The sequence below is a fragment of the Aspergillus glaucus genome (genome assembly GCF_001890805.1).
Source record: "Aspergillus glaucus CBS 516.65 unplaced genomic scaffold ASPGLscaffold_12, whole genome shotgun sequence".
In the NCBI taxonomy this organism is placed as follows: domain Eukaryota; kingdom Fungi; phylum Ascomycota; class Eurotiomycetes; order Eurotiales; family Aspergillaceae; genus Aspergillus; species Aspergillus glaucus.
The window spans coordinates 285,188-307,436 of NW_019170464.1; the positions used below are offsets into that span (position 1 = coordinate 285,188).

Genomic DNA, 22,249 nt, shown 5'->3' on the forward strand with positions numbered 1-22,249 from the left:
GCGCGATATCAAGATATCTCCTCCGGAATATATCTGCAGTGTAAAGATACGAAACGATGATTTACCCTATCCTGGTCCCTCCTCCTTTCTTCCTCTCACGAGCTACGGGATGTTGCACAGTTATGCATGCCCCTCTCCTTCATCTCCTTTCTTTTCTGTGTTTTAGTCCAAGTCTCTTTTTGAATCGATTGGACACAATCTACAATGAATCAATCCGATATACACCCTACAACCCTGGAAACCGGCCAGGAAGAGAAACAGAAGATAGAGGATCCAACTCTCCCCGACGATATCCAGAAAGCCGAAACCGTACCCTACCGCCAAGATGTTTTTGGTGATGAAGAGCACGCAGAGGTCAAGTATAAGACTTTGAAGTGGTGGTGCGTCTCCTTTCATCTATTCCCCAGACACGCTCCATGATGCTAATGTATGTTTTTGTGCAGGCAATGCGGCCTCCTAATGGTCGCCGAAACAATCTCCCTCGGAATTCTCTCCCTCCCCGCCGCCGTCGCAGGCCTCGGCCTGGCCCCAGCAATCATCATCCTCATATCTCTAGGTCTAGTAGCTTCATACACCGGCTACGTGATTGGACAACTGAAATGGCGATACCCGCATATATCCAGCATGGCCGACGCAGGCGAGATTCTCATGGGGAGATTCGGTAAAGAGACACTCTTCGGGGGACAAATATTATGTCTTATTTTCGTGATGGCGAGTCATTTGTTGACATTTACGGTGGCTATGAATATGATTACGGTGCATGGGACTTGTTCGATTGTGTTTGGGGTTGTGGGGTTAGTGCTGTCTTTGGGGTTGTCGTTGCCTAGGACGTTGAAGAATATGTCGTGGCTTTCGTTGGCTTGTGAGTCGTCTCCCTGTAGGGTGCTTTGCTATACAGACTGATAACTAATGGGATACAGCATTCATTAGCATCTTCACAGCCGTCCTCCTCACAATGATTGCAATCGCCATCGAAAACCCAATGCCATCTATCAAAGCAACCGTGCCAACAAATCTCGTCACCGGCTTTACTTCAGCCCTCAACATCACTTTATCCTACGGTCCGTCCTCCCCCCCCCCCCCTCCTTTACACCCTCTTCACCCTTTCAATATATACAAATTCTAACACCTAACAGCAAGCCACAACATCTTCTTCAACGTGATCGCCGAACTCAAGGACCCCAGAGACTTCCCTAAAGCGCTTACCTTGCTGCAATGCATTGACATCACCCTGTACCTCGTCGCAGCGGTGGTTATATACTGCTATGCCGGTGATAGCGTTGCTTCTCCGGCACTCGGTTCAGCAAGTCCACTGATTTCGAAGATTGCGTATGGCCTTGCATTACCAACTGTACGGCCCCTAATCTCTACAGACGTATTTACCAGTGACTGACGCTCATTAGATTATTATTGCCGGCGTCATAAGCGGCCACATCGCCTGCAAATTAATCTACACGCGCGTCTTCGCAGGCACAGACCGAATGCACAAGCGGGATTTCACGGCCGTTGGATCGTGGATCGGGATCGCCGTGGCTCTCTGGGTAATCGCGTGGATTATCGCAGAGGCGATTCCGGTGTTTAGCAATCTTCTCAGTCTCATGGTATGCCCTACCTACCAATCCTTCAAGTAATTGTCCATATCTAGCTGTAGCTGACTGTGATCGCAAAAGACGGCACTCTTCGCCAGCTGGTTCAGTTTCGGTCTCCCGGGTATGTTCTGGTTGTATATGAATAAGGGGCTGTGGTTTGCTTCACCCAGGAAGATGCTTTTGACGGTGGTTAATGCGCTTTGTATTTGTATTGGTGTTGTTATGGTATGTTCCCCTTCTACTTCTGCAAGGTACTATGGCTAACGAGTTCAGTGCGGTCTTGGTTTGTATTCTTCTGGCAAGGCGATTCATGATGATTCGAGTAGTGCTAGTTTTTCATGTGCTGCTAATACTGCGTAACTTGTATTTTAGCGAAATCAATTGTGTATTTAGTTATCTTAACGAATGTTTTATTGATATGGCTACGAGCCAAGACATGCTAGAACAATATAGTTCCCCATTCAAATTGTACATATGTACATCATGCTAGCAACCTAAGCAAATAGAGATGAGATGCTCTTCGCCCTTCTAAAATAGCATGAAGCGAATCAATCGTAAGAGTACAGTGTGAAAACGCTATTTTAGAGCCGTAAAACAATAAAAACAATGTCGTAAAGTTGGGATATAAGCAACACGAAAGAAGTAAAAGGTAAAAAGTCATTCCCCAGAGTATACTCTCCTAGGTTCATATCTTTCATTGTTTCGACGAATCATCTTGTTGAACATCGGCAGTGTCCTGTTCCGAGTTCTGGCGAAGGGCTTCATTCGACGTCTGCTCCTGCACGCCAATGGCCTTTGCAGCAATTGACTTGGCCTGGCCCTCGTTGACCTTACCATACACCGCCATGGCGTTGGCAATCATACCACCAAGGTCACCGACATTCCCCGGCACGACGACCGCCGTACCCTCACGAGCCAGCTTCGAGAATGCGTCAACATACTTCTCAGCAACGCTAAGACTGACCGCTCCGTGAGCATTCTCCTTGCCCTGCTCAATCGACTTGGCAACGGCCTCGATTCCGCGAGCGGTAGCCTGTGCTCTCAGCATAATCGCCTCAGACTCACCAGCAGCATGGTTGATATTCTCTGCGCGCTTCGCCTCGGATTCGAGAATGATGGACTGCTTGTGGCCTTCTGCGATGTTGATGGCGCTCTGGCGTTGACCTTCCGAGTCGAGAATCTCTGCACGCTTCGAACGCTCGGCTGTGACCTGGCGGTGCATGGCGGAGACCACTCCTTCGGGGGCGTGGATATCCCGAATCTCATAACGCAAGCACACAACGCCCCACTCCTTGGCAGCCTCATTAATGGCCTGAGTAATATTGGCATTGAGTGTTGTTCGCTCCTTCAAGACGTGGTCGAGAGTGAGTTGACCGATCTCGGAACGCATCGTCGTCTGTGCAAGCTGGGTAATAGCGTATTCCGCATCCTCGACGCCGTAACTAGAACCAACCGTATTAGCCAACCCCTCTACCAATGCAAACTGGTAAAGAAGCATACCTAGCCTTGAAAGCATCAAAAACCCTGGTATACAACACGCCATCCAACTCCAACGTCACATTATCCGCGGTAATAGCATTCTGACTCGGAATCTCAATCGCCGACTCCTTCAGACTCTTGACATACGAAATGCGGTCCAAGAACGGAATAAGCACCGCCAACCCAGGCTCCAGAATCCGATGGAACTTTCCCATCCGCTCGACAATCCATGCTGTCTGCTGGGGCACGAAGCGGATGACCGTGTTGGCGGGGAGAGAGTTGCGGTTGGCGAAGTAGGTGGTCGGAATGCCGCCGTGGCCGCCTGAACCAGATCCTAGACTGAAGAGGGAGTCTGGGGCGGTTCTTCGTGGGGTCGTAGAAACATGGCGTGGTCGTGGGGTGCGGTTGAGGGTGGTGTAAAGGCGGAGGCTCTGGGGTTGACGGAGGAGACGGTTTGAGGGGGTTTGGAGCAGCCGTGCGGGCTGTCTGAGGGCCACCTCCATTGTGACAGAGGGGCAGGTTAGGGACAGAGAGGCGGTTGCGGTGGTGAGAGAAAACGAGAGGAATAGCTTCAGCGGTTGGGGAAGCGAAGCTGTCCGATGTCATTCACCGGCATGCTCTGGTTGGCCGAGATGCGTTTGTTGCCTGAGGCATTAATATCCGGGCATAACATTTCTCCGAGCCTCGTTCTATGGCAGATTTACTATTACGATAGAAAGAAGCATGCAGAACTATGTATTCAGACTGCCAAAAGAAATCTAAACAAGCCAATGAACCGTATCCCAACCGTATCCCACGCTACTAACAATCTCGTAAACAAGTAATTCCCCCAGGGAATGCATGCCGCGTTACTCTTCAAATCGGACGAAGCAAACCGATACCCGTACTATGCAAGTTGAAGAAGATTAAAAGAAATAGAAGAGAACAAAGGTAGCCCGGCTCGAGGCGCATCAAAGCAATATCATCAACGCTGCAAGTCGTAGACGTAGAGACTAGAAGATGTGAGTGGACGCGGCTCTCTCGTAGAAAGCAGTCCCTATTGTCACGTCGACAGAGTCAGGGCACCTGACGAAGGGAGAAACAAATCGTGTTTTCAAGGTTTTTTTTTTTTTCTTTTTCCTTTCATGCTCGTACTAATATCAAAATGTAGTTAAAAAAAGAAAAGAAAAGAAAAAGAAAGAAAAAGAAGTAGACGTGGCCGCAGAATATTAAGCAAAACGAAAATCCGGATCTCTATGGTCGTAGAAAGAAAAAAAGAACAATTTTGGGGTCCGGCATACCGTTGAAGCAGGCATCGGACTTGAAGACTTTGCCAGCAGAGCATGCCCGGACTCCGGAAACGAATTTTTAGAAACCCCCCCCCCATAACTAAACAAGAAACAAAATAGAAAAAAAAAAAAAAAATAAGAGGCAGTCGAGACGTAGAGTGCGCATCATATCGCAGCTTGCTATACGGCGACAATTGTATCTCGACCACTTGAGGGAAGATAAATGCAAAAAGAAAACGGAGACTCAAACATGATGCAAAGTCATAAAATCGCACAAAAAGGCGAGAGCAAATAATGAGAATAAAATGGTAGAGAAGAGAAGAGAAAATAGGGTAAAAGAAAAAAGTCAGCAAAACAAAAATCACTTTTCCAGCTCGGCTCTCAGGCTAGCATCGAGCACACAGTCGATCTTTTGCGGCTTCTTTGCGTAGGAAATCCGCTTTGGTAGGTTGAACGTAAAGCAGAACCATCCGGTCACCCTGCATGGATTCTTTCAGGCCAAGATCCAGAACAATATCGTCGCACAGCCTCGTCGCAAAAGAAGTACCATAAAACAAATCAGCCTGTTGAACCCGTTGCTGGAGCGTCGTACAAGTAATCGTCAAACGCTAAACTCCTAAACTCATTGTACATTTGTGCGTTGAAATTTTTGAACCAAAAATCGCGATCAGAATTGATACAGAACGTGTCGGATCGCAGTGAAAAGAATCGTTTCTCAGGAACTCGTTTTTCGAAAAGCATATGATTCGTGAAAAAGATTCAAACGAAATTCATAGGGTAAACTCGCTTCTTCGTCAGAAAATCGGCGGACAACTGTTGCAGACTGTCAATCGGTTGTGAAAGGCCACCGACCGCCGACATCCCAGGCGAAGAGAAGAATGAAGCCGCTTCTATGTTTAGTTTGCCTGCTTGCGAACCGTTAGCAAATGGTTACAAAACAAGATGGAAGGAGATCAGGAAATCCCCGGTCTTCCAGAATATCTGAGATAATAGGACATACATTTGCGACCTCATTCTGGGGAGTCAGAGGCTTGGACGGCGAGAACTCTGGGGCTGTCGAGGACAAAGACGTCTTCGAAACAGAAGTGCCGTTTGGCAGCGAGTGATGGTGGCTCACACCGTTAACAGCTCCCTCGACATGATTCTGGGCCGGCGAGCTCTCGATCCGCGACGGAGGGGGGCCTTCGCTCTGAGCAGAGGGGTCACGCTGGTCGATAGGGAAGACCCACTGTCCCCACTGCTCTCTTGAGCGCAAACGGTCGACACCGTCTTCGCCGACGTAATGCTCGACAGTCCGGAGTTGACGCGAAACATGACGGAGGAGTTCGTAGTCCTCAGTCAGAGTCTTGATCCGCTTGAAGTTGGCAATGAAGTTCAATGCGACGAATCCCTGCGAGTCCATGTGCTTCCGGAGGAACAAGTCCTTGCACAGGTTGTCAACGGAGAAGTAGTATTCACTATCATTTTGTTAGAACCATGTCAATTTGGTAAAGACGAAGAAAACATACAGTTGCATCGAAATCATGCTCATAAGAGAGTAAGGCTCCATGTAAGGCTGGTAAGGGAACGCCGTCATGGGGCCGGCGGGCATAGGCTGATAGGCAGCATACATGGTGTTGATGTCGGCAGGGAAGGGGTAGACACCATACATGGCCGAGTTAGGCAGCGAGGGAGACCGCAAAGGAACGCGGTTGTTCATGCTCTTGTTGTAACCAAACGACTTGGGGTGGACGAAGGAGTGCTGCATGGGGTTGTAGAAGGGGGCTTGCGAGCCATGTCCCGAATGGCCACCGCGGCCCCGGTGAGAACCACCCCGTCCGCGCTCGGGACGAGAATCACCACGCTCCCGGTGGTGGTGGTTGTGGTGGTTCTCGCGATCGGCGTGGAAACCGCCAAAGTCAGCAGACTTGGGTCCATTCTCGAAACGGCGGTCCTGGGTCACACCATTGCGGGCCTGAGGATCAACGGACAGAGGAGTCCTGTCGCCCCTGTGGGCAGACTCGTGATTCCTCGAGAAGCCCTTGGCATGACGAGGGAATGAGTCTCCGTTGGCCTGCTTGCCAGCGTTTGTGTCGTCCGCTCCCTTGGGACCACGGCTCCGGTCAGTGCCCTTGCGCGAGTCGGGGGCACCGGCAGGAGCCTCCGCACTGTTGGATCGTTTCGAAGGGAAAGAGTTGGCACGGCCAGTGTTCGGCTCGGAAGCCATCTGCTTGGCAGCACTTTGGGGGGCTTGGTTCGAAGCGGTCTTCTCGGCAGCAGCGGCAGCGGCAGCGGCGCCGTGGGGACCGTGGCGACCAGCCTCCCTTCCACCTCGTGCGACACGGCCACCTCTGCGAGCACCAGCGGTCGGAAGCGGGGTGTTGAAGACTGCGCTGGGCACATAGGGAACGGGCATCCACTTCTCCTTGCCATGACGGGCACCAGCGTTCTTTTCGGTCTTCTCAGTCTTATCGGTCTTTTCGAGTTTTTCCTGAGCCTTCTTCTTCTCCTCACCCTGGGCAACCTGGGGGGTAGGCCACATGGAAGCATCGGCCACTGGGTGTACATCTGTAGAACCTGTCAGTTCACTGGTGTCAAGGAAATAGTAGTCCCGAAGCGAAAAAAAAAAAGAAAAGAAAAGAAAAGAAAATAGCGTTGCGACGGATGCTCCGAAAGGGATCTGCAGCAAAAATCAACGCGACTCTTCAAACTTACCCTCATCGCGGCCCTTGGCTCCGTCGGCCTTATTCCGCTTAACACCCTCAGGCGCACCATCTGCTCCCTTCTTCTTCAATGCCACCTTGGGCAATTCCTGCTGGGGTTCCCCTGTTGTCGAAGACGCCGCTGATGCATTCTTGGAGGCTCCAGTCTTGGTAGAAGCAGGTTTCGAAGCCGCGACGGCCTTGACCCTAGCGTCCTGTGCTTCCTTCCTTTGCTGCCAGACGTTGACAACAGGCAGAGGGGCTGCCTTGAGCTCCTTTGGTGGTGGGACATCCTTCTTCTCATCAGACTTCTCATTGGCCTCTTCTGTGGGCTTCTCGGGTCCCGATGCCTGGGACTGCTTGTCCCATGTCGACTCCGAGGATCCGTTCATTGTATTCGAGTCTTCGTCCTTTGGTGCGGTGGTGGACGAGTTGGCAACACTGGGAGAAGATGTCCCGGAGATGTCCTGTTGGGCGGCCGCAACGGGTTCCGCTTCCTTGTCACTAGGGGCGATGGTCTTCTCTTCCTCAGCAAGAGCATCCGTTTCGGTAATCTCAGGGACCTCGTTCGCTTGCACGTTGGAATCGGTATTTTGCTCCTCGGGTTTCGAAGCGGGCGATTGTGTTGCCGGCAACCCTTTTGCTGCTTGGGCGTAGGAAAATGTGGCGGCCATTTTTCACTTTCTGTAGTGTTGGCGAATGATAATCAAAATATATCCGTTCTAGATAAGAACAAGAGAAACTGTTCTGCCAGAGAACGAGGGTTTTCCCTTGGCAATCCAGAAATAAATGGAAAAAAAAAGGGCGGCGAGATTTCACCAACAGCAGTAGAAGTCAGACAAGAATCAGCTTCCTCCTACTTATAACCCCACCAACTGCAACTTCCCGTGGTAATGGAGAAACACTCCCACTCAGTTGCACTGTAGACAAAAGTATGTGATCCTTTACCAGGTCGAGGCTGGATAGCACGCGAGTTGTCCGTGAACGATGAGTAGCTAAATCTCGGTACGAAGGGCGTATCTAGCACGCGGATCGCATCGGTCTAAGCGCTTGAATCGATCGTAGTCTTGGACGTGCGAGGGATGGGCAAGACGACGGAAAGCGCAGTCTGGGTAAACACACAAGGGACTTCGTACAACGAACTCGCGGTTATCCGGGTCGTAGTTCCTGCCCACTGGTTGACAAAACTGACGCGCGCACACGACAATGAGCTCGTTCGAGAGACGTTCGGTAGATCCGAGAGGACGTATCGACGAGTGGTTGTTGGATAGGGATCGAAAGGACGAGAGAGCACGCTGAGGCCTTTCGTTTCTTTTTTTCCGAGAGAATCCAACAGGTACCTTGAGGTCAACTGGAACTAAACCCCTTGACGACAGACGACGGATACGAACGAGGGGTTGGTGGGTGAATGTGGAAGTTGGACCTTGAGTTAACGATAATTTTTTTGTGGGTGTGTGTGGGTGTGGGTGAACACTTTTTTATGGGCCTTTTCTTTTCCTTTTTTCTGGAACGTCCAACGAGAAGTCAGAAATGCGATGTCAATAGTAACCAGAATAACTAGTAACTGACCTCACGTAGAAACAAAGAAAGAGAGAAAAGCGAAAAAACAGAGCAAGTGTATAGAAGATCGACCGATCAAGAAAAAAAAAATCCCGCGAAGGACGAGAGGAGAGATCGGAAGATGGAGGAATGAAGCACCGACAGGCAGAACTCCAGGCGACACAGACGCCAATAGGCGAGAGAAGAGAATAAAAGGGAGGAAAGATGCAGAAAAGAAAAGAAAAAGAAAACAGTGCAGAGTAGGAAATGAAGTAGGCAAAGTACAAAAGTGAAAAGTCCCTCTGTGTGTATTGTGGGTGCGTGGTTATACAGTCAGATGAGTGGTATTAGGTACACACGGGAAACAGGAGCATTTTCATTACAGCCAAACACGCACAATCTTCGGCCGGCGGATGTTTCCGGTTAGGGTCTTGTATCCTTCTATCCGCATGGAAGGATGGAGACTGGAGTACAGAGTACTGGAGGGGCTATGCATGCCCCTCTTCTCTACATAGCAGTAGTAGTAGTAGTAGTAGTAGTAGTAGTAGTACGGAGTACAATTGAATTCATTGTACAGAGTACTTGTAGAAGTTAGGGAGAAAAAGAAATGTTCCTGGAATTATTACCGTACCAATTATTGCCGCAATTGCATTGTCTAACAAAGTACCCCATGCAGTCCTATCCCGGACTCTCCTGTCGTCACTTTAATCTCTCATATACTGTAACATGCAGACTACAAACAATGAGGGGCGTGCCGGCCATTTGGGTGGAAGTGCTATTACCACGCGTACATTCCAGGTCCGATGTATACCTACCATATAGCACAGTGCTATGTATAATTGTAGGCCTGAACCAAATCCCGTAGGTTCTTTTATGTAATAAATCGATATTTTTCAATTATCCTCTCCAATTCGGAGTCCACGGACCGGCTGTCAAGAGCATAGGCGCACGTACGTCAGTAATGCCAATACCGGTAATACCGATACTCCATAGATACAATCCAGTCCTCTACATAGTATTGATCAGAACCAAAAGCAAGGCAGACCGCTTCGGTATATATATCTTGTACTCGTCACTATGCGAGAGCGCTATGTACATACCTGGCTTCTATTTTAGACCTGTCTGTGCATAGTAGATCAAATACAATGTTACCGACATCCCTTCACGTGCCGGTCCTTCATTGTCTCGGAAAACAACAAACCACCGAGTCAAGTCGAGTCAAGCTAGTTAACCAAGGTATGTGCGTTTCAAAATAGAAATATTCTTATCTCAGACAACCTAGCTTGCCACATCAGCAGCCAGGAACTGCATTGGGCACTGTACAGGCATGGCCATGCTTGTACATGGCCATGTACAAGCATGTACCTGCGTGCGCTCAGCCAACGAGAAGCCAGCAGTTACCATCTAGATTACCGTATCTGTACCTATGTAATACCAGGAATGCACCGCACCCTTGTCCAACATGGCATCACGTGACCCTGTCAGCCGTTATCCGTGGTCCGGGCGCTACTGTATGAATTAAATGGGGCTGGAATAATCGCTTAAACCGCGTGGTTTATTTGTCTAGTTCGTGGTCCGGGTTTTACCTTATTAGGGCTGACGCCGCTGAAGAACGGAGAATCCCCGGGCGACGCGGGCGTAGAAGAAACTAAACTTTGAATGGTAGGTCGGGAGTCATCGGAGGTTCGGTGTGCTAATGTCTGTGATTATATTTCCGAGTGTCACGTGCGTTATCCTTTTTTGGTGGTATCTCTGGGGTAATTACAGGAGAATTGCAGGAGTATGGGAATAGCTACCAATGCCGTACAGTGACCAATACCTGCTCCCGTGGATCTAATTCCACATGCGATTGCCCTGTTCCCAGTCCTAAACGTGTGAGAACCTGCCAGGTCGGCTTTCGCTTCAGCCCTTCCCGTATCGGGATCTTCTCGAATGCATCATATCCGTTGAAGTATTTGATGAGAAGCGGCCACAACTTTTGCAGTGAGATCTGAGATCCCGCATAATCTCTGCTACCGTGAGAAGCGGCCACACTCAGCTCTCCATTGTCCGGAAACTGGGAGACAAGCTCTTCCAGCCATCTGGATTCGAGCGGCGACGCCCGATGAGGCGAGAGAATAAGAGACGCCGTTCTCAAAGGCATGTTGTGGTCCATGAGTGAGTGCGAAAGATACATTTCGTTGGCCATCGGATCGTGATACCGACCAGGCATGGGTGTTTCATCTCCGCTCCCTTGGCTACCGAGAGAGGAAGATGAAGAGGAGCTGGAATCGTCGTCGACATGCTCATTCCGTTCATTCTCGGTAGGAATGACTTCAGACACTGAATTTGGCCCGGTTTCGGCCAAGAACTTATCCATTTGCTTTTTTCGAATGGCCCTCTCCACGGCCATTTTAATCTCTGGGGACACCTTGATTCTACCGAACGAGCGGAGTTGCGTGACCCATCCTCCACGTAACAGCCAAGCCAAGATATTGAAATACGTGTCCTTGTGGTCTTTACTTGGGATGAAGCTCCCGTACGGTCTGGGCGTACCGCTCAAAGCCGACAGCATCTTTGGCAAACTTGGACATGTTGGAAAGGCTTGGTGGAAAGCAGCAGTAGCGATGTCAAGCTTGCTCAGATCGCAGTTCGGGGACACGATATATGTGTCCCGTTGGTGAAGCGGAGGAATTGCGCGTGCACGTCGCCAGTAGACAAGGTGGCTCGCCAACATCTGGATTGTTGACAGTGGAATTCCCGAGGCGGTAGAGATGTGAGCAAAAGACTGAGTCGACTTAGAGCATCGAATATAGTGCACAAGGGCGGGAGCTAGCGCACTCGCAGATGCTTCGACGTCTTTGATTATCGACGCCTCGTTATCGAGCAACAACAGAGCGAAATGCTTTGCGAGTACTTGATGCGGCGCGGTGTTCTCATCGGCTGTCGGGTCGTCGTCTACCGGGGTCACACTATCTGCGGTTGTAAGCCACAGGCCTGGATATGCCTTGTCGGTTGGGCCGGGTAAGTAATGCGACGAAGTGAGAGGGGGTATCTGAAGTGAAATCGATACATCGGGGCTAAGGGAAAGAGAAGCAATCTTAGAGGCAGAAATGCTGGTGTAAAGCGTGTAGATAGCTCGGGCTAGGGGTGAATGCGATATGAGCTCGGTGTAAAGACCAGTGACAGAAGATCCTAGACTCATCAGTATAGAACCATGGATCATGGTTGAATCAGACTCACTCTTCTCCTTTGCCTTTTCCTTGAAATGCGAAATGTTCTGCGCCTCCTTCCAAACGTAGTCTGTACGCGCTTGCTCCCATTTCAGAGCTTTGGCAAACTTCTTGATGATATTATCGTATACCTCCCGCAGTCGAATCGAATACTCCAGCAATGGCGGATCAAGCACAAACACCACATTGAACATAGTCATGGAATCCTTATCATCTCCATCCACTGAACAGGAAGTCATTGGTGCCTTACTACTCGTCCTAGACGTCCGCTTCAGCTCCGGCGAACCAATAGCCCTGGGACTAATCAACGTATCCGTAGAATCAGCCATCGCCTCAATGCCCTCCTCGCACCCAGCGCGATCGTCAGCGCTCTCATCGTGACTCTCTCCCTCTCTCGCATACGCTTCTGACCGACGCTTGCTCTTCTTCTTCCGTCGCTGTTTCTGCCATGTCCCGTCTTCGCGCACAAATACAGGCCACCCAACAAACGCCAGATCGTTTATCCCAACCTCAAACCGCCGCTTATGCCAGCTGCGCGACGGACTCAACAGCTTCTCCCATACATCAGACGGTAAACCCAGTAGCGTTTCCCACGGGGGTATAAACGGTCCGCTTGTAGGCGATGGATCCTCCTGTCTCTCCGCTCCTGCACCCGTATCATCCTCCACATCAGAATTCGGCCCGCGCTTGCGAAACAACGCCCGTCCCGACCCCAACGAACCCGGCCGCTGCGACTGCGACTGCGACGCTTCCCCTCCCCCAGCACCACCAGCACCAACACTCGTACTAGTCATCGGCGACGCAGAAAGCGGATGACTATGATGATGCCGATCCTCAACGCCAAAATTACTCATCCGTCGCGTCGTTGACATCCCGCTCCCCGCCAGATGGCTCTGATTCTCCTCCTCCTCGTCGTCGGTCGTTGAGTTGCTTTCGTCGCTAGAACTCGAGTCATTGCTTTTATTTCCCTGTGTGCTTTTTGAGCGGGATGCGCGGCGGCTTTTGCTGGCGGGTCGGAGGCCGTTCTCGCTGAGGGGGTTGGGTGGGTAGTGGAAGACGAAGCGTGGGCCGGCGCGGGAGCGGACGATTAGAATTATTGCTACCAGGCAGGGGTCGGGGGGTCGGACGATTGAGGACATTGTTGCTCGTTGGGAGTGGTTGCGCTGGCTGGGTTAGGTGAGGTTGGGTGACAATTGGAGCGGGCGCGACTTTATCGCGATAGGAAATTTCCCCGCATGGATGATGCAGTCACTTTTTTTCGCAAACGGCAGCATTTAGTATGATCGTAATATGTAGGATAAATTGGTATTCATTGTCTTGTTTTTTGTACAGTCAGGATGGTAATATATATCATAACACATGAATTTGCGAATTGTACAGTCCGGCCATATATATACATGAGCAGAGTAACCCAACCAACGCCATAGAATTGAGTGCATATACATATCGTCAATTCCAAGAAAGAACCCCATAAGGAATCTCTTCTTGAAATGCCATACCAATTTGTCCTCCCTCTTCCCATCAAGCCTTCGACCCCCCATTCTCAGACCCAGTCCCCGCATTATCCCCCCCCTGACTCTCCTGCTTCTCGAAAATAAGCCCAAGGTTCTTAAAATCATCCGGCGCCATAAGGTTCCTGCCAATCAAGAGAGGAAACAGTCAGCCAATTTCCTCGAATTCATGCGCAAGATGAACGGCGATCAGCCGATCCACGAGTCTAACGCAACGCACTTTTCCATCCGACATCCCAGGTAATCCTTGGCCATCAATCGACAGTCCTGGTCGTTGACGCCGCCTCTAGTCTTTAGGCATTTCAGGTAGTTCCGGATAAGGTGTTTACATTCGCCTGTGATCAGAGACCGGTTAGTTCGCTGGTCTGGTCGGTGGTGGTTCGGATATCATGGGAATATGGACGGGTCAATGCATAGGGTCGCACCTTCATGGTCAAGAGGAAAGCTTCCACGCTCGGGTCTGGTATTTTGATATGTTAGTCTTGTCTTAACGGTTGAGGCATGGGTCATGGGTTATGGGGAGTTGAGACACTCACGGAGAAGGCTTGTAATTTGTCGCGCCGGTACCTGGACTTCCGAAACCCATCTTGTCAAATTATATCTCTCACAAGACAATTAAGTCAAGAAATCGAATGATTTGCTTCAATGAGCGAATCCCGAAAAGTCGCGGCCGGCGAGGAGACAAACACAGCAAACAGAACAAACAGTACCAACTGCCATTGATAAAGCTCAATGCATGTCAATTGCTGTATCATATTGTTGTTTCTAACCGGAAATCCTAGAAGACAGCAATTCTCATGCAATACATTTGCAAAGCTAGCAAGTCTTCGGGCTTGTGAGTTGATTGGTCTACACGATATGGCTATAGATTTGCTTGTGCGCCTATTCCGTTGTTCAGACATGTCTACACCACCATCATTGAACTGTTTTGCTGCAATCGTTTCATTGGTGAGTTGATGAAGTCAATGGGAAGTCATGTAGTATAACAGTCTTCGTAAAGAACGTAAATAGCATACCCGGCGTACTTTGTACCTAAATACCCCCTCAAACCGGACTTATATATCGATGACGTCTAACCTCTCCTGGTATCTCAAGTATCCCTCTCTTTCTTCAAACAATCACACCTTCGTTCCAAGAAATCACGTACAAGAATATACAAACCCAATCGATCGACAAAATGCCAATGTAAATCAATCAATCCTCCGATTCCCCAAAGGTCCTCACCAACTAACCAACCACATCAACCAGGCACCTAGAAGGAAGCTGCCAATGCGGCGACGTACAGTTCGCCCTCGACTCCCAAACGCCGGTCCCTTACCAGCTCTGTGCATGTGGCATTTGTCGGAAAGTTGGCGGATATGGCGGGAGTGTGAATTTGGGTGGGATTGCAGATAGCCTGGGAGTTTCCAAGGGGGAGGAGTTGATTAAGTATGCTTCACCTCGCTCGGAACTATATATATATATAGGAAGGTAACGGGCTGACGAAAGTAGGACATACTCAGCGATCAAAGCACGCGACACATCCAACGAACAACGCTGCTCATCCGAGCGCAACTTCTGCTCGAACTGCAGTACCATGCTATGGTTGTGGGATCATCACTATCCCGAGTTGATTCATCCGTTCGCGTCCGCGATTGATACGGATTTACCGGTTCCCAAGGAGATGGTTTGTGTTATGGGCAACTCGAAGCCGGAGTGGGTACGGTGGCCGGAGGGAGCGAAGAGTACGCACGAGACGTTTGGAAAGGATAGTTTGGAGGGATGGCATAAGAAGAACGGACTGTTTTACGAATAGGTCTACGATGCACAGAAAATTTGAAGAAATATTAAACATTCATTCATGACTATCTAGAAGGATATGCTTCGACGACCTGTCTGATGTAACGTTAGCCAGGTTCATCCAGCGATGGCGATACAAAATAGTAAGAGCGGCAAAGTTCAGTTCTCCAAGGTGAATCTTGTTTGTTTCTTCAATGATGTTCAGAAAGAACACAGCGATTAAAGAATTCATCAGGTGACGGGAGGGAGGAAGGAGCGTCAGCAAGTACTTACACTCAGTCATCAAGGTAATCAATCCTTTACTACAGTGGGATCGATCCTATTCAAGAACGAATCAGTATCAAGTCGTGAAACATGAGTGATTCGAAACAACAAAGATGTTGTCAACTAAGTCAGGCTTCGACAGTTAGCATAGATTCAGCCAGGAACCAAAAAGATCGAACTCACCTCATTAAATCAGAATTTTTGTTTAAATGTTCATTTCCGGGTTTACCGGATCAAACAGTGTGAATAACGTGTTCATCATTTGATGTTGACATGCAGAGGGCATAAACAAGAGAGATTGGAAATATAAAATACCTATGGACACGTTAATTAGGATCAACCAAGTCCATGATACGAGCAACGTTGAAGGCAGCAACTCAGGTGACGAGTTCTCAACAAGCAATACATCCCCGAACACCCGCAAAGTTTGTACGCTCTGCTTGGAATGGATGCCGGGAAATGTACGCATTATGTCCGCCCGTTCGTTCAAAGTATCCTCATAGAAGGGAGGTGGTAGGTGATTGAATTGGTTTATTTACCTATTCAACGGCATGTTAGTGACTGGCATCACAATAAAATGTGTTGACAAGCGTAAATGAATAGTATAAAATCAGACAAGGCTGAAACTTGAGTAAATGACAGATTCCACATGGGTCTTAAGATTGAGGAATGCCTATTGCGTGTCTTGAGGATCATCATAGAAGGGGTGGTGTTGTGCAGTGTTAAAAAAAAATGTATGCATACCTTTTGCTATAATGTACCGAGCAGTGCGAATCGATCATAGTTGAACCTATATACACTGGACAATAGTTAGCAACATGTACACGACAAGCTGCAGCAAGCAGATAACAGACGAAGCAAGTCAGAGTAATTCTAGAGACTTATAGAGAGTCCGTCATGAATTTTCGGTGATGGATACTCCTGTTAAGGAAATTCATCCTGAAATTGCAGAGTGCAGAGGATTGTTGATAGTAACTCACATTCTACTCTGCTCAGTCAAGTAGACTGTGTTGTTAGTATCGAAATGTAATGGCAGTCATTGTGCCTGTCAACGAGGTTGAAGCGTTGGAGAGTTGAAAAAAATTTCTGTGCGCTACCGAGCCGCTTTTAAACCACCCGCTTATGCTCGGTAAACTACAGCAACCACTAGTGCAGTGGGTCTAACCGCATTAGGAAGTGTCTATACAACGCGCTTTGTATTACGCTCGAGTGAGAACAACAACAATTGCAAAGATGGCAATGTGGACTCGTGGTTTCAAGAACTGTAGCAAACCTTCTGTGCGCACCTATGGCGAATGTATCCTCTGCGATCGTCATCTCTGCGCTCAGCATCTCGGCCCCGAGTATAATACATGCCCCAAGTGGGAGGTAAGCTGGTATCAGACCGTGGTTCTGACAATGCTAATGATTCCTTATTGATAAGATGACAAATTATACGACCCTGCTGCTTAGGAAGCAGAAAGAAAGGAAATTAGCAACCTTCTGAACAAAATCAACATCTCCGCGCTTCTCTCTCGAGCTAGCTACCTGCGCAATGGCGTTCCTTGTTCTATACCGAAACCCCTTCAGTATGATCAGTTATCGCGTTTCTCGGTAATGGGGGACATGAGCAATCACATTGAGACGATGGGATAAGCTGGTTGGCGCGCGAATTCGGAGATCGAATGCTACCTCTCCACCCCCGGATCTACAAGGGTATATCATGCGCAGCGAAGTCGCTACTCTTCAGTTTCTAAGCAAGACCAAAGTCCCTGCCCCGAGGATATTTGATTACAACTCCGAAGGGGGAAACCCTATTGGTGTCGGATATATCCTCATGGAGAAAATGGCTGGGAAGTCGCTGCGTTGGTCACTTACTTCTTCTAAGAAGAGGAAGAAAGTCATGAGCCAGCTAGCAGGCATATACACTGAATTACAGGCTTTTCCATTCGATTTGATGGGCTCTTTGGATAAATCGGGAAGCGATCATGTCGGACCCTTTGCGCGAGAATCATTGACAGACTATGTTGACTCTCGAGTGCAACCCATTGGACCTTTTACCTCTTCCGGGGATTATCTCGTCGAGGGCCTTCGATTGACGCTAGATCTAATTATGAGAGGCGAGTGTTATGCGGCGCAAGCAGTCGATGCATTTCTAGTCCATCGCTTTCTCTTGGACTCTGTTCCGAGGATATTATCATATCACGGCCATGACGACGGACGGTTCTACCTGACGCACGCAGATAATAAAAGAGACCACATCCTGGTTGATGATGACGACTACAATATCACAGGATTGTAGACTGGGAATGGGCGCATGCGACACACTAGAGTATCATCAAAATATTTAATAAGCCAGTCATTAGAGAATATCCATTTGAGTGCATATGCACGACTCCTGGCTTAATTGGGGTATATAGAGTCGGATATCTCAACCGATAGGGCAGCTGCCATGACGTCGGTCGCATTCTGCTCCCAGAAGAGTTTCTCACGTCTTGACAGGTAAGAGACCAGCTTTAACCATCAAACCGGATAATTGCAATCTAACACCAGAATAAGCCCGAAGCTTGCAAGCCTTAAAGTATGCCTGGTGATCCGGGCATAAGCATCATGAGAACGTCAGAACCACTTTGTCATGGAACGTCAATTTGACGTTGCACTTAGGTCTGGCATATAACGGTGATATCCAGGCGATTTAAACACGAACTATCAGATTCCACCTTATTCAAACGAAGCCTTACAATTACAAGAATGCGGACCAAATTCAAGCTCAACACTGGCGCTGAAATCCCGGCCATTGGATTCGGCACCTGGCAAGACGCAGAGTCTCAGGAAAACGCCGTCAGAGAGGCCATTAAGGCAGGATACCGACATATTGACACTGCCCAGGCGTGAGTATTTCCAAGGCTTGGTTGCAAACGACCACTAACAAAAATAGATACGGAACCGAAGAACCCATCGGAAAGGCCATTCGATCCAGCGGCATCCCTCGCAATGAGCTGTTCGTAACAACAAAACTCTGGAACAATGCACACCACCCCGACGATGTCCCCAAGTCTCTGCAGGGCTCTCTCGACAGACTTGGTCTGGAGTACCTTGACCTGCTTCTGATCCACTGGCCGGTGGCATGGAAGCGAGGCGAAGAGCCCTTCCCCAAGGATTCGAGTGGCAAGCCAATTCTCGAGAACATTGACTGGCTTGACGTAGGCTCCCTTCCTCTTATTATTCACTCTGATTCAAGACAAAGCTAACTATGGCAGACATACAAAGCAATGGAAAAACTCGTCTCCACCGGCAAAGTAAAAGCCATCGGCGTCTCCAACTTCAGCAAAGCCGAAATCGAACGTCTCATCCAAAATGCCACCATCCAGCCTGCAGTGCACCAATTCGAAGGTCACCCATGGCTACAGCAGCGTGCCTTTGCCGACTGGCACAAGACCAAGGGCATCCATGTCACGCATTACTCGCCGTTCGGGAACCAGAACGAACTGTACTCGAGAGCCGGACATCTGGGTAAATTGATCGATGAACCGATTTTGGAGCAAATTGGAAAGAAGCATGGGAAGAGTTCCGCGCAGGCTGCTTTAGGTATATCTCACCTCTACAATCTTGACGAGTAAGGTATGCTAACTAGTGCAGCCTGGGCTATCACGGAAGGCTACTCCGTTCTCCCCAAGTCCAAGACGCCCTCGAGAATCAAGTCCAACTTCGAAGGTGACTTTAGACTGGACGAGGATGATATGAACAAGATTCACCAGATTGACCGCAAGCTGCGGTTTAATGACAGCAGTGGAGAATTTGGTCGGGACTTTTTCCAGGACCTTGAGGGTACCTCTGTTTAGGTATTGGGAAGTATATTTTAGTGTAGTATTACCGGTAGTGCCATATAATGAATCAACACAACATCTTTCATTTCGTTGCTCGTTATCATCTTCATGCCTTATTGCCTTGGTTCTGCTCGGCTGCCTGCCCTGACTTCTGCCTCCAGACCCCCATATATACCGCCGCTCGATTTCTTCTTCCTCTTTTTTTTCTTCCTTCAACTACCTACTCATCCTAGGACAATCTTTTTTCATCTATTACTATCATCTACTGCCATCTACTCACCATCTGTTCTGTTCTTGAACACACATAACACACAAAGACCTCCCAGGCACCTTGGCTGGCGGCTGGGTAGGGTGCAGGGACGAAGTTACGAAGTTACGACCACTTATCTTAGTAGAATAGCAAAAACTGGCCCCGGAGGGAGGCCGGCAATAATCCTGGGTACTAGCCAGTAGTCTCAGTGAGTTGTCGCCGGCCGACTGACCATGCTGGACTGTGGGGATTCTGTCTCTACGGGAAGGACTGGCTGGGCAGTAGGGTTGGGCCTGGGATATCTGTGTCTGTTGTGTTGATGTGAGTGTTTTGTTTGTTTGGTGGAATGAATGCTGACTGCTAACTTGAATAGAGTATTCTAGATAGCGACGACGACGACGACGACAGGCCCCGGTTGGGTGGCTGCCTGGGAGAACACAGAGTCTTCCACGTTGTATTGTGATCAACTCTTCCTTTCATCTCAATCAATCGAATAGATGAGAATCATTTACATTTATGTACTATATCTCGTAGATCTCAGCTGATCCAGTCATTGATGTAATGCTGCATGGATCCAGCTTCCCCGCATTTCCAGCTATTTAAGCTTATCGCCCAACCACGATTTTAACCACACCAAAATCACCATCATGCGCAATATAACCCCCAATCGTCTAGTACTATCATACATCCTCGATTGGACAGTCATAGTGTACGTCCCATCAATCCAAACACAAAGATATAGCAAAGCTAAGATGAATGCAGAATAATCGCAGCAATCGGTTACACCTGGTCCAACCAAACCCCCATCCACCGCCCCTTCTCCCTCACAGACCCGAACATCTCCTACCCCGAGACAAAACATGAAAAAGTTCCCTTCGGACTTGCCTTGGCACTCGCTCTGATCCTCCCGGCTCTCGTCATCGCGCTCGTTATCATACTCCGCATCCCGGGACACACGGTACACAAGTATACCCCGCGCTCTGTCCTGTGGAGGTATAAATTATGGGAGATTAACGCGGGTTGGCTCGGTATAGCGCTGGCGGTTGCTAGTGCGTATGCGACTGCGAAGGGGTTGAAGCTTTTGTTTGGGAAGCCGCGGCCGGATTTGTTGGCGCGGTGCGATCCGGATTTGGAGAATGTTGCTGCGTATGTGGTTGGTGGGTTGGGGCGGGAGTTGCCTGGGGCTCCGGTGTTGGTGACTTCTAAGATTTGTCGGAATAGGTCGCATGGGTTGACGAAGACGGGGTTTGTGAGTTTTCCGAGTGATCATGCGTCTTGTGAGTTTCTTCATTGAACAAGCCGTATAGAGTGATATTGATGTGAACAGTGTCATTTGCCGGATTGACGTATTTTAGTCTCTGGATATGCTCTAAATTCTCCATCGCCTTCCCATACCTCCCCATCTTTCCGTCCAGTCATCGGAACTCGCAGCACGACGAAGAACAAACAGACACCCCCGAACCCGATTCCCACCCGGAATCAACACTCTCCATTCGCAAAGAAGGAGCCGCACCGCCCATTTATACGCTCGTCTTCCCGGTTATACCAATCTCAGTTGCTTTTTATATAGTTGCATCTCGCTGGACCGATCACAAGCATCACGGAGTTGACCTTTTGTTCGGGTCTTCTATTGGCATACTCTTCGCGTGGATTGCGTTTCGGCTGTACAATCTGCCTATTCAGCGTGGCGGAGGCTGGTCATGGGGAACCAGGAGTCGCAGGAATGCGTTCTTCAAAAGGATCGGATTTCCAAGCCATGTCGGAAATGACAATTGGGCCGCTGGGCGTGCGGAAACTGGTCAACTCGCATTGGTTTGATGGCGCCTCTTAAGGCACGATTGGACATATGCATCGAACTGTCATACTGGTTAGAAGTCAATTTAGCGTGTAGGATATTGAAAATATAACATACCAGATCACCGCCACCCCCCAACCCTCCCCTCATCCCACCTCGCCTTAGCCTCCCTTCTAGCCGCCAACCTCCCCGCCTCAGCTCTAACCCTCCTCACCCAATCCGCAACCCCCTTCTCCGTAACACTCCCATGATGATCATCCTCCAGGAAACTCTCCTCCACAGCCTGACAAATAGCCTCCTGCTCTGAAATCGACGCGGACAGCCGCTGGTACAACGCGCGCGGCGACCACGGCGCCAACGCGGCGTCCATCTCGGTCTGTTTCTTCCGCCAGGACACTTCGAGGGATTGGTGTGTTAGGAGGAGGGATTCGGTTGAGGCACGGGAGTCGGATAGTTGGGACTGGAGGTCTAGGAGGTGTGTTGCGAGGTCGCGGTTGTATTTGAGGAGGGATTCGAGGTGTTGTTGGTGCGCTGTGTGCGAGGGGTGGTTGCTGGAGAGGGCGGAGATGAGGGATGGGTTTTGGAGGATTGTTTGTAGGTCGGTAGTACTACACAGTAATAATTAGCTAGTCTGTATATTTCTGTGCAGGGTGATGGGACTCACGATTTATCCCGCACAACATCTGGTAACCACCCCTCCTCCACCGTCGGGGGTCTGGGCAGGTTACCCGGAGCCGGCGACTGAGCAGCATTCACAGACTGTGCCCGCACTCTGTCCTGACTCTGATATCCTTCCTGGTATGCCTGCGATGGAGTAACCGGGAGAGCGGGATTCGTTTGCGGCGTGCCGTTTCGACTGACATCGTGGCTGCTCGGCTTCGGAGGGGGTGGTGGAGGGGTGTCGGCGTTGAGAGCTGGGTTCATCATGAATGGCGACGATGAGGGAGTGTAGGTTGAGGGCGGTAAATGCGACATGGCGAGTGTGTTGAATAGAGGTTGTGCTGTTTATTGGTGGTGGGATTGACGTTGGAGATGCGGAGAGGATCACATGTTGGTGCCTTGGCGGTGCCTTATTA

The 22,249-nt window shown here is 49.5% G+C and overlaps 12 protein-coding genes across 12 annotated transcripts; 6 read left to right on the forward strand and 6 right to left on the reverse strand.

Moving 5' to 3' along the window:
* Window positions 1-204: 204 nt before the first annotated feature.
* On the forward strand, window positions 205-1,949 carry ASPGLDRAFT_26340 (uncharacterized protein; the record flags this gene model as incomplete). The annotated part of the gene is made up of 7 exons (XM_022543549.1): window positions 205-380; window positions 444-862; window positions 921-1,061; window positions 1,137-1,351; window positions 1,404-1,601; window positions 1,671-1,814; window positions 1,863-1,949. 7 exons carry the CDS (start codon window positions 205-207, stop codon window positions 1,947-1,949), a joined length of 1,380 nt encoding a protein of 459 aa, XP_022400104.1.
* A 334-nt stretch (window positions 1,950-2,283) lies between these two features.
* Window positions 2,284-3,571, reverse strand: ASPGLDRAFT_26341 (SPFH domain-containing protein; the record flags this gene model as incomplete). Its single annotated transcript, XM_022543550.1, has 2 exons — window positions 2,284-3,031; window positions 3,090-3,571. The coding sequence occupies 2 exons, from the start codon at window positions 3,569-3,571 to the stop codon at window positions 2,284-2,286; spliced, it is 1,230 nt and encodes a 409-aa protein (XP_022400105.1).
* Window positions 3,572-4,055: 484 nt separating this feature from the next.
* ASPGLDRAFT_397515 (uncharacterized protein) lies at window positions 4,056-5,026 on the reverse strand. The gene is made up of 2 exons (XM_022545125.1): window positions 4,777-5,026; window positions 4,056-4,722 (listed from the first exon to the last, which is right to left on the reverse strand). Exons 1-2 carry the CDS (start codon window positions 4,819-4,821, stop codon window positions 4,219-4,221), a joined length of 549 nt encoding a protein of 182 aa, XP_022400106.1. The 5' UTR covers window positions 4,822-5,026; the 3' UTR covers window positions 4,056-4,218.
* Window positions 4,834-7,895, reverse strand: ASPGLDRAFT_397491 (La domain family). Its single transcript, XM_022545124.1, has 4 exons — window positions 7,031-7,895; window positions 5,845-6,883; window positions 5,337-5,793; window positions 4,834-5,241 (listed from the first exon to the last, which is right to left on the reverse strand). The coding sequence occupies exons 1-4, from the start codon at window positions 7,689-7,691 to the stop codon at window positions 5,233-5,235; spliced, it is 2,166 nt and encodes a 721-aa protein (XP_022400107.1). The 5' UTR covers window positions 7,692-7,895; the 3' UTR covers window positions 4,834-5,232.
* A 2,453-nt stretch (window positions 7,896-10,348) lies between these two features.
* Window positions 10,349-12,907, reverse strand: ASPGLDRAFT_36177 (nitrogen permease regulator 3 family protein; the record flags this gene model as incomplete). The annotated part of the gene is made up of 2 exons (XM_022544658.1): window positions 10,349-11,730; window positions 11,779-12,907. 2 exons carry the CDS (start codon window positions 12,905-12,907, stop codon window positions 10,349-10,351), a joined length of 2,511 nt encoding a protein of 836 aa, XP_022400108.1.
* Window positions 12,908-13,177: 270 nt separating this feature from the next.
* Window positions 13,178-13,892, reverse strand: ASPGLDRAFT_47957 (uncharacterized protein). Its single transcript, XM_022546787.1, has 4 exons — window positions 13,816-13,892; window positions 13,705-13,739; window positions 13,500-13,614; window positions 13,178-13,404 (listed from the first exon to the last, which is right to left on the reverse strand). Exons 1-4 carry the CDS (start codon window positions 13,863-13,865, stop codon window positions 13,290-13,292), a joined length of 315 nt encoding a protein of 104 aa, XP_022400109.1. The 5' UTR covers window positions 13,866-13,892; the 3' UTR covers window positions 13,178-13,289.
* Window positions 13,893-14,423: 531 nt separating this feature from the next.
* On the forward strand, window positions 14,424-15,089 carry ASPGLDRAFT_172819 (GFA family protein). The gene is made up of 3 exons (XM_022542775.1): window positions 14,424-14,464; window positions 14,528-14,707; window positions 14,771-15,089. The coding sequence occupies exons 1-3, from the start codon at window positions 14,457-14,459 to the stop codon at window positions 15,072-15,074; spliced, it is 492 nt and encodes a 163-aa protein (XP_022400110.1). The 5' UTR covers window positions 14,424-14,456; the 3' UTR covers window positions 15,075-15,089.
* Window positions 15,090-16,488: 1,399 nt separating this feature from the next.
* On the forward strand, window positions 16,489-16,916 carry ASPGLDRAFT_398011 (uncharacterized protein). Its single transcript, XM_022545129.1, has 2 exons — window positions 16,489-16,690; window positions 16,746-16,916. Exons 1-2 carry the CDS (start codon window positions 16,556-16,558, stop codon window positions 16,806-16,808), a joined length of 198 nt encoding a protein of 65 aa, XP_022400111.1. The 5' UTR covers window positions 16,489-16,555; the 3' UTR covers window positions 16,809-16,916.
* A 178-nt stretch (window positions 16,917-17,094) lies between these two features.
* Window positions 17,095-17,713, forward strand: ASPGLDRAFT_47963 (uncharacterized protein). Its single transcript, XM_022546788.1, has one exon. The coding sequence runs from the start codon at window positions 17,148-17,150 to the stop codon at window positions 17,601-17,603; it is 456 nt and encodes a 151-aa protein (XP_022400112.1). The 5' UTR covers window positions 17,095-17,147; the 3' UTR covers window positions 17,604-17,713.
* Window positions 17,714-17,897: 184 nt separating this feature from the next.
* Window positions 17,898-19,202, forward strand: ASPGLDRAFT_172822 (aldo/keto reductase). Its single transcript, XM_022542776.1, has 4 exons — window positions 17,898-18,192; window positions 18,240-18,504; window positions 18,562-18,889; window positions 18,941-19,202. The coding sequence occupies exons 1-4, from the start codon at window positions 18,053-18,055 to the stop codon at window positions 19,141-19,143; spliced, it is 936 nt and encodes a 311-aa protein (XP_022400113.1). The 5' UTR covers window positions 17,898-18,052; the 3' UTR covers window positions 19,144-19,202.
* An 823-nt stretch (window positions 19,203-20,025) lies between these two features.
* ASPGLDRAFT_127621 (phosphatase PAP2 family protein) lies at window positions 20,026-21,196 on the forward strand (the record flags this gene model as incomplete). Its single annotated transcript, XM_022540729.1, has 4 exons — window positions 20,026-20,087; window positions 20,141-20,655; window positions 20,706-20,792; window positions 20,829-21,196. 4 exons carry the CDS (start codon window positions 20,026-20,028, stop codon window positions 21,194-21,196), a joined length of 1,032 nt encoding a protein of 343 aa, XP_022400114.1.
* A 98-nt stretch (window positions 21,197-21,294) lies between these two features.
* Window positions 21,295-22,097, reverse strand: ASPGLDRAFT_128077 (vacuolar protein sorting family 37 protein; the record flags this gene model as incomplete). The annotated part of the gene is made up of 2 exons (XM_022540765.1): window positions 21,295-21,781; window positions 21,838-22,097. 2 exons carry the CDS (start codon window positions 22,095-22,097, stop codon window positions 21,295-21,297), a joined length of 747 nt encoding a protein of 248 aa, XP_022400115.1.
* Window positions 22,098-22,249: the final 152 nt, after the last annotated feature.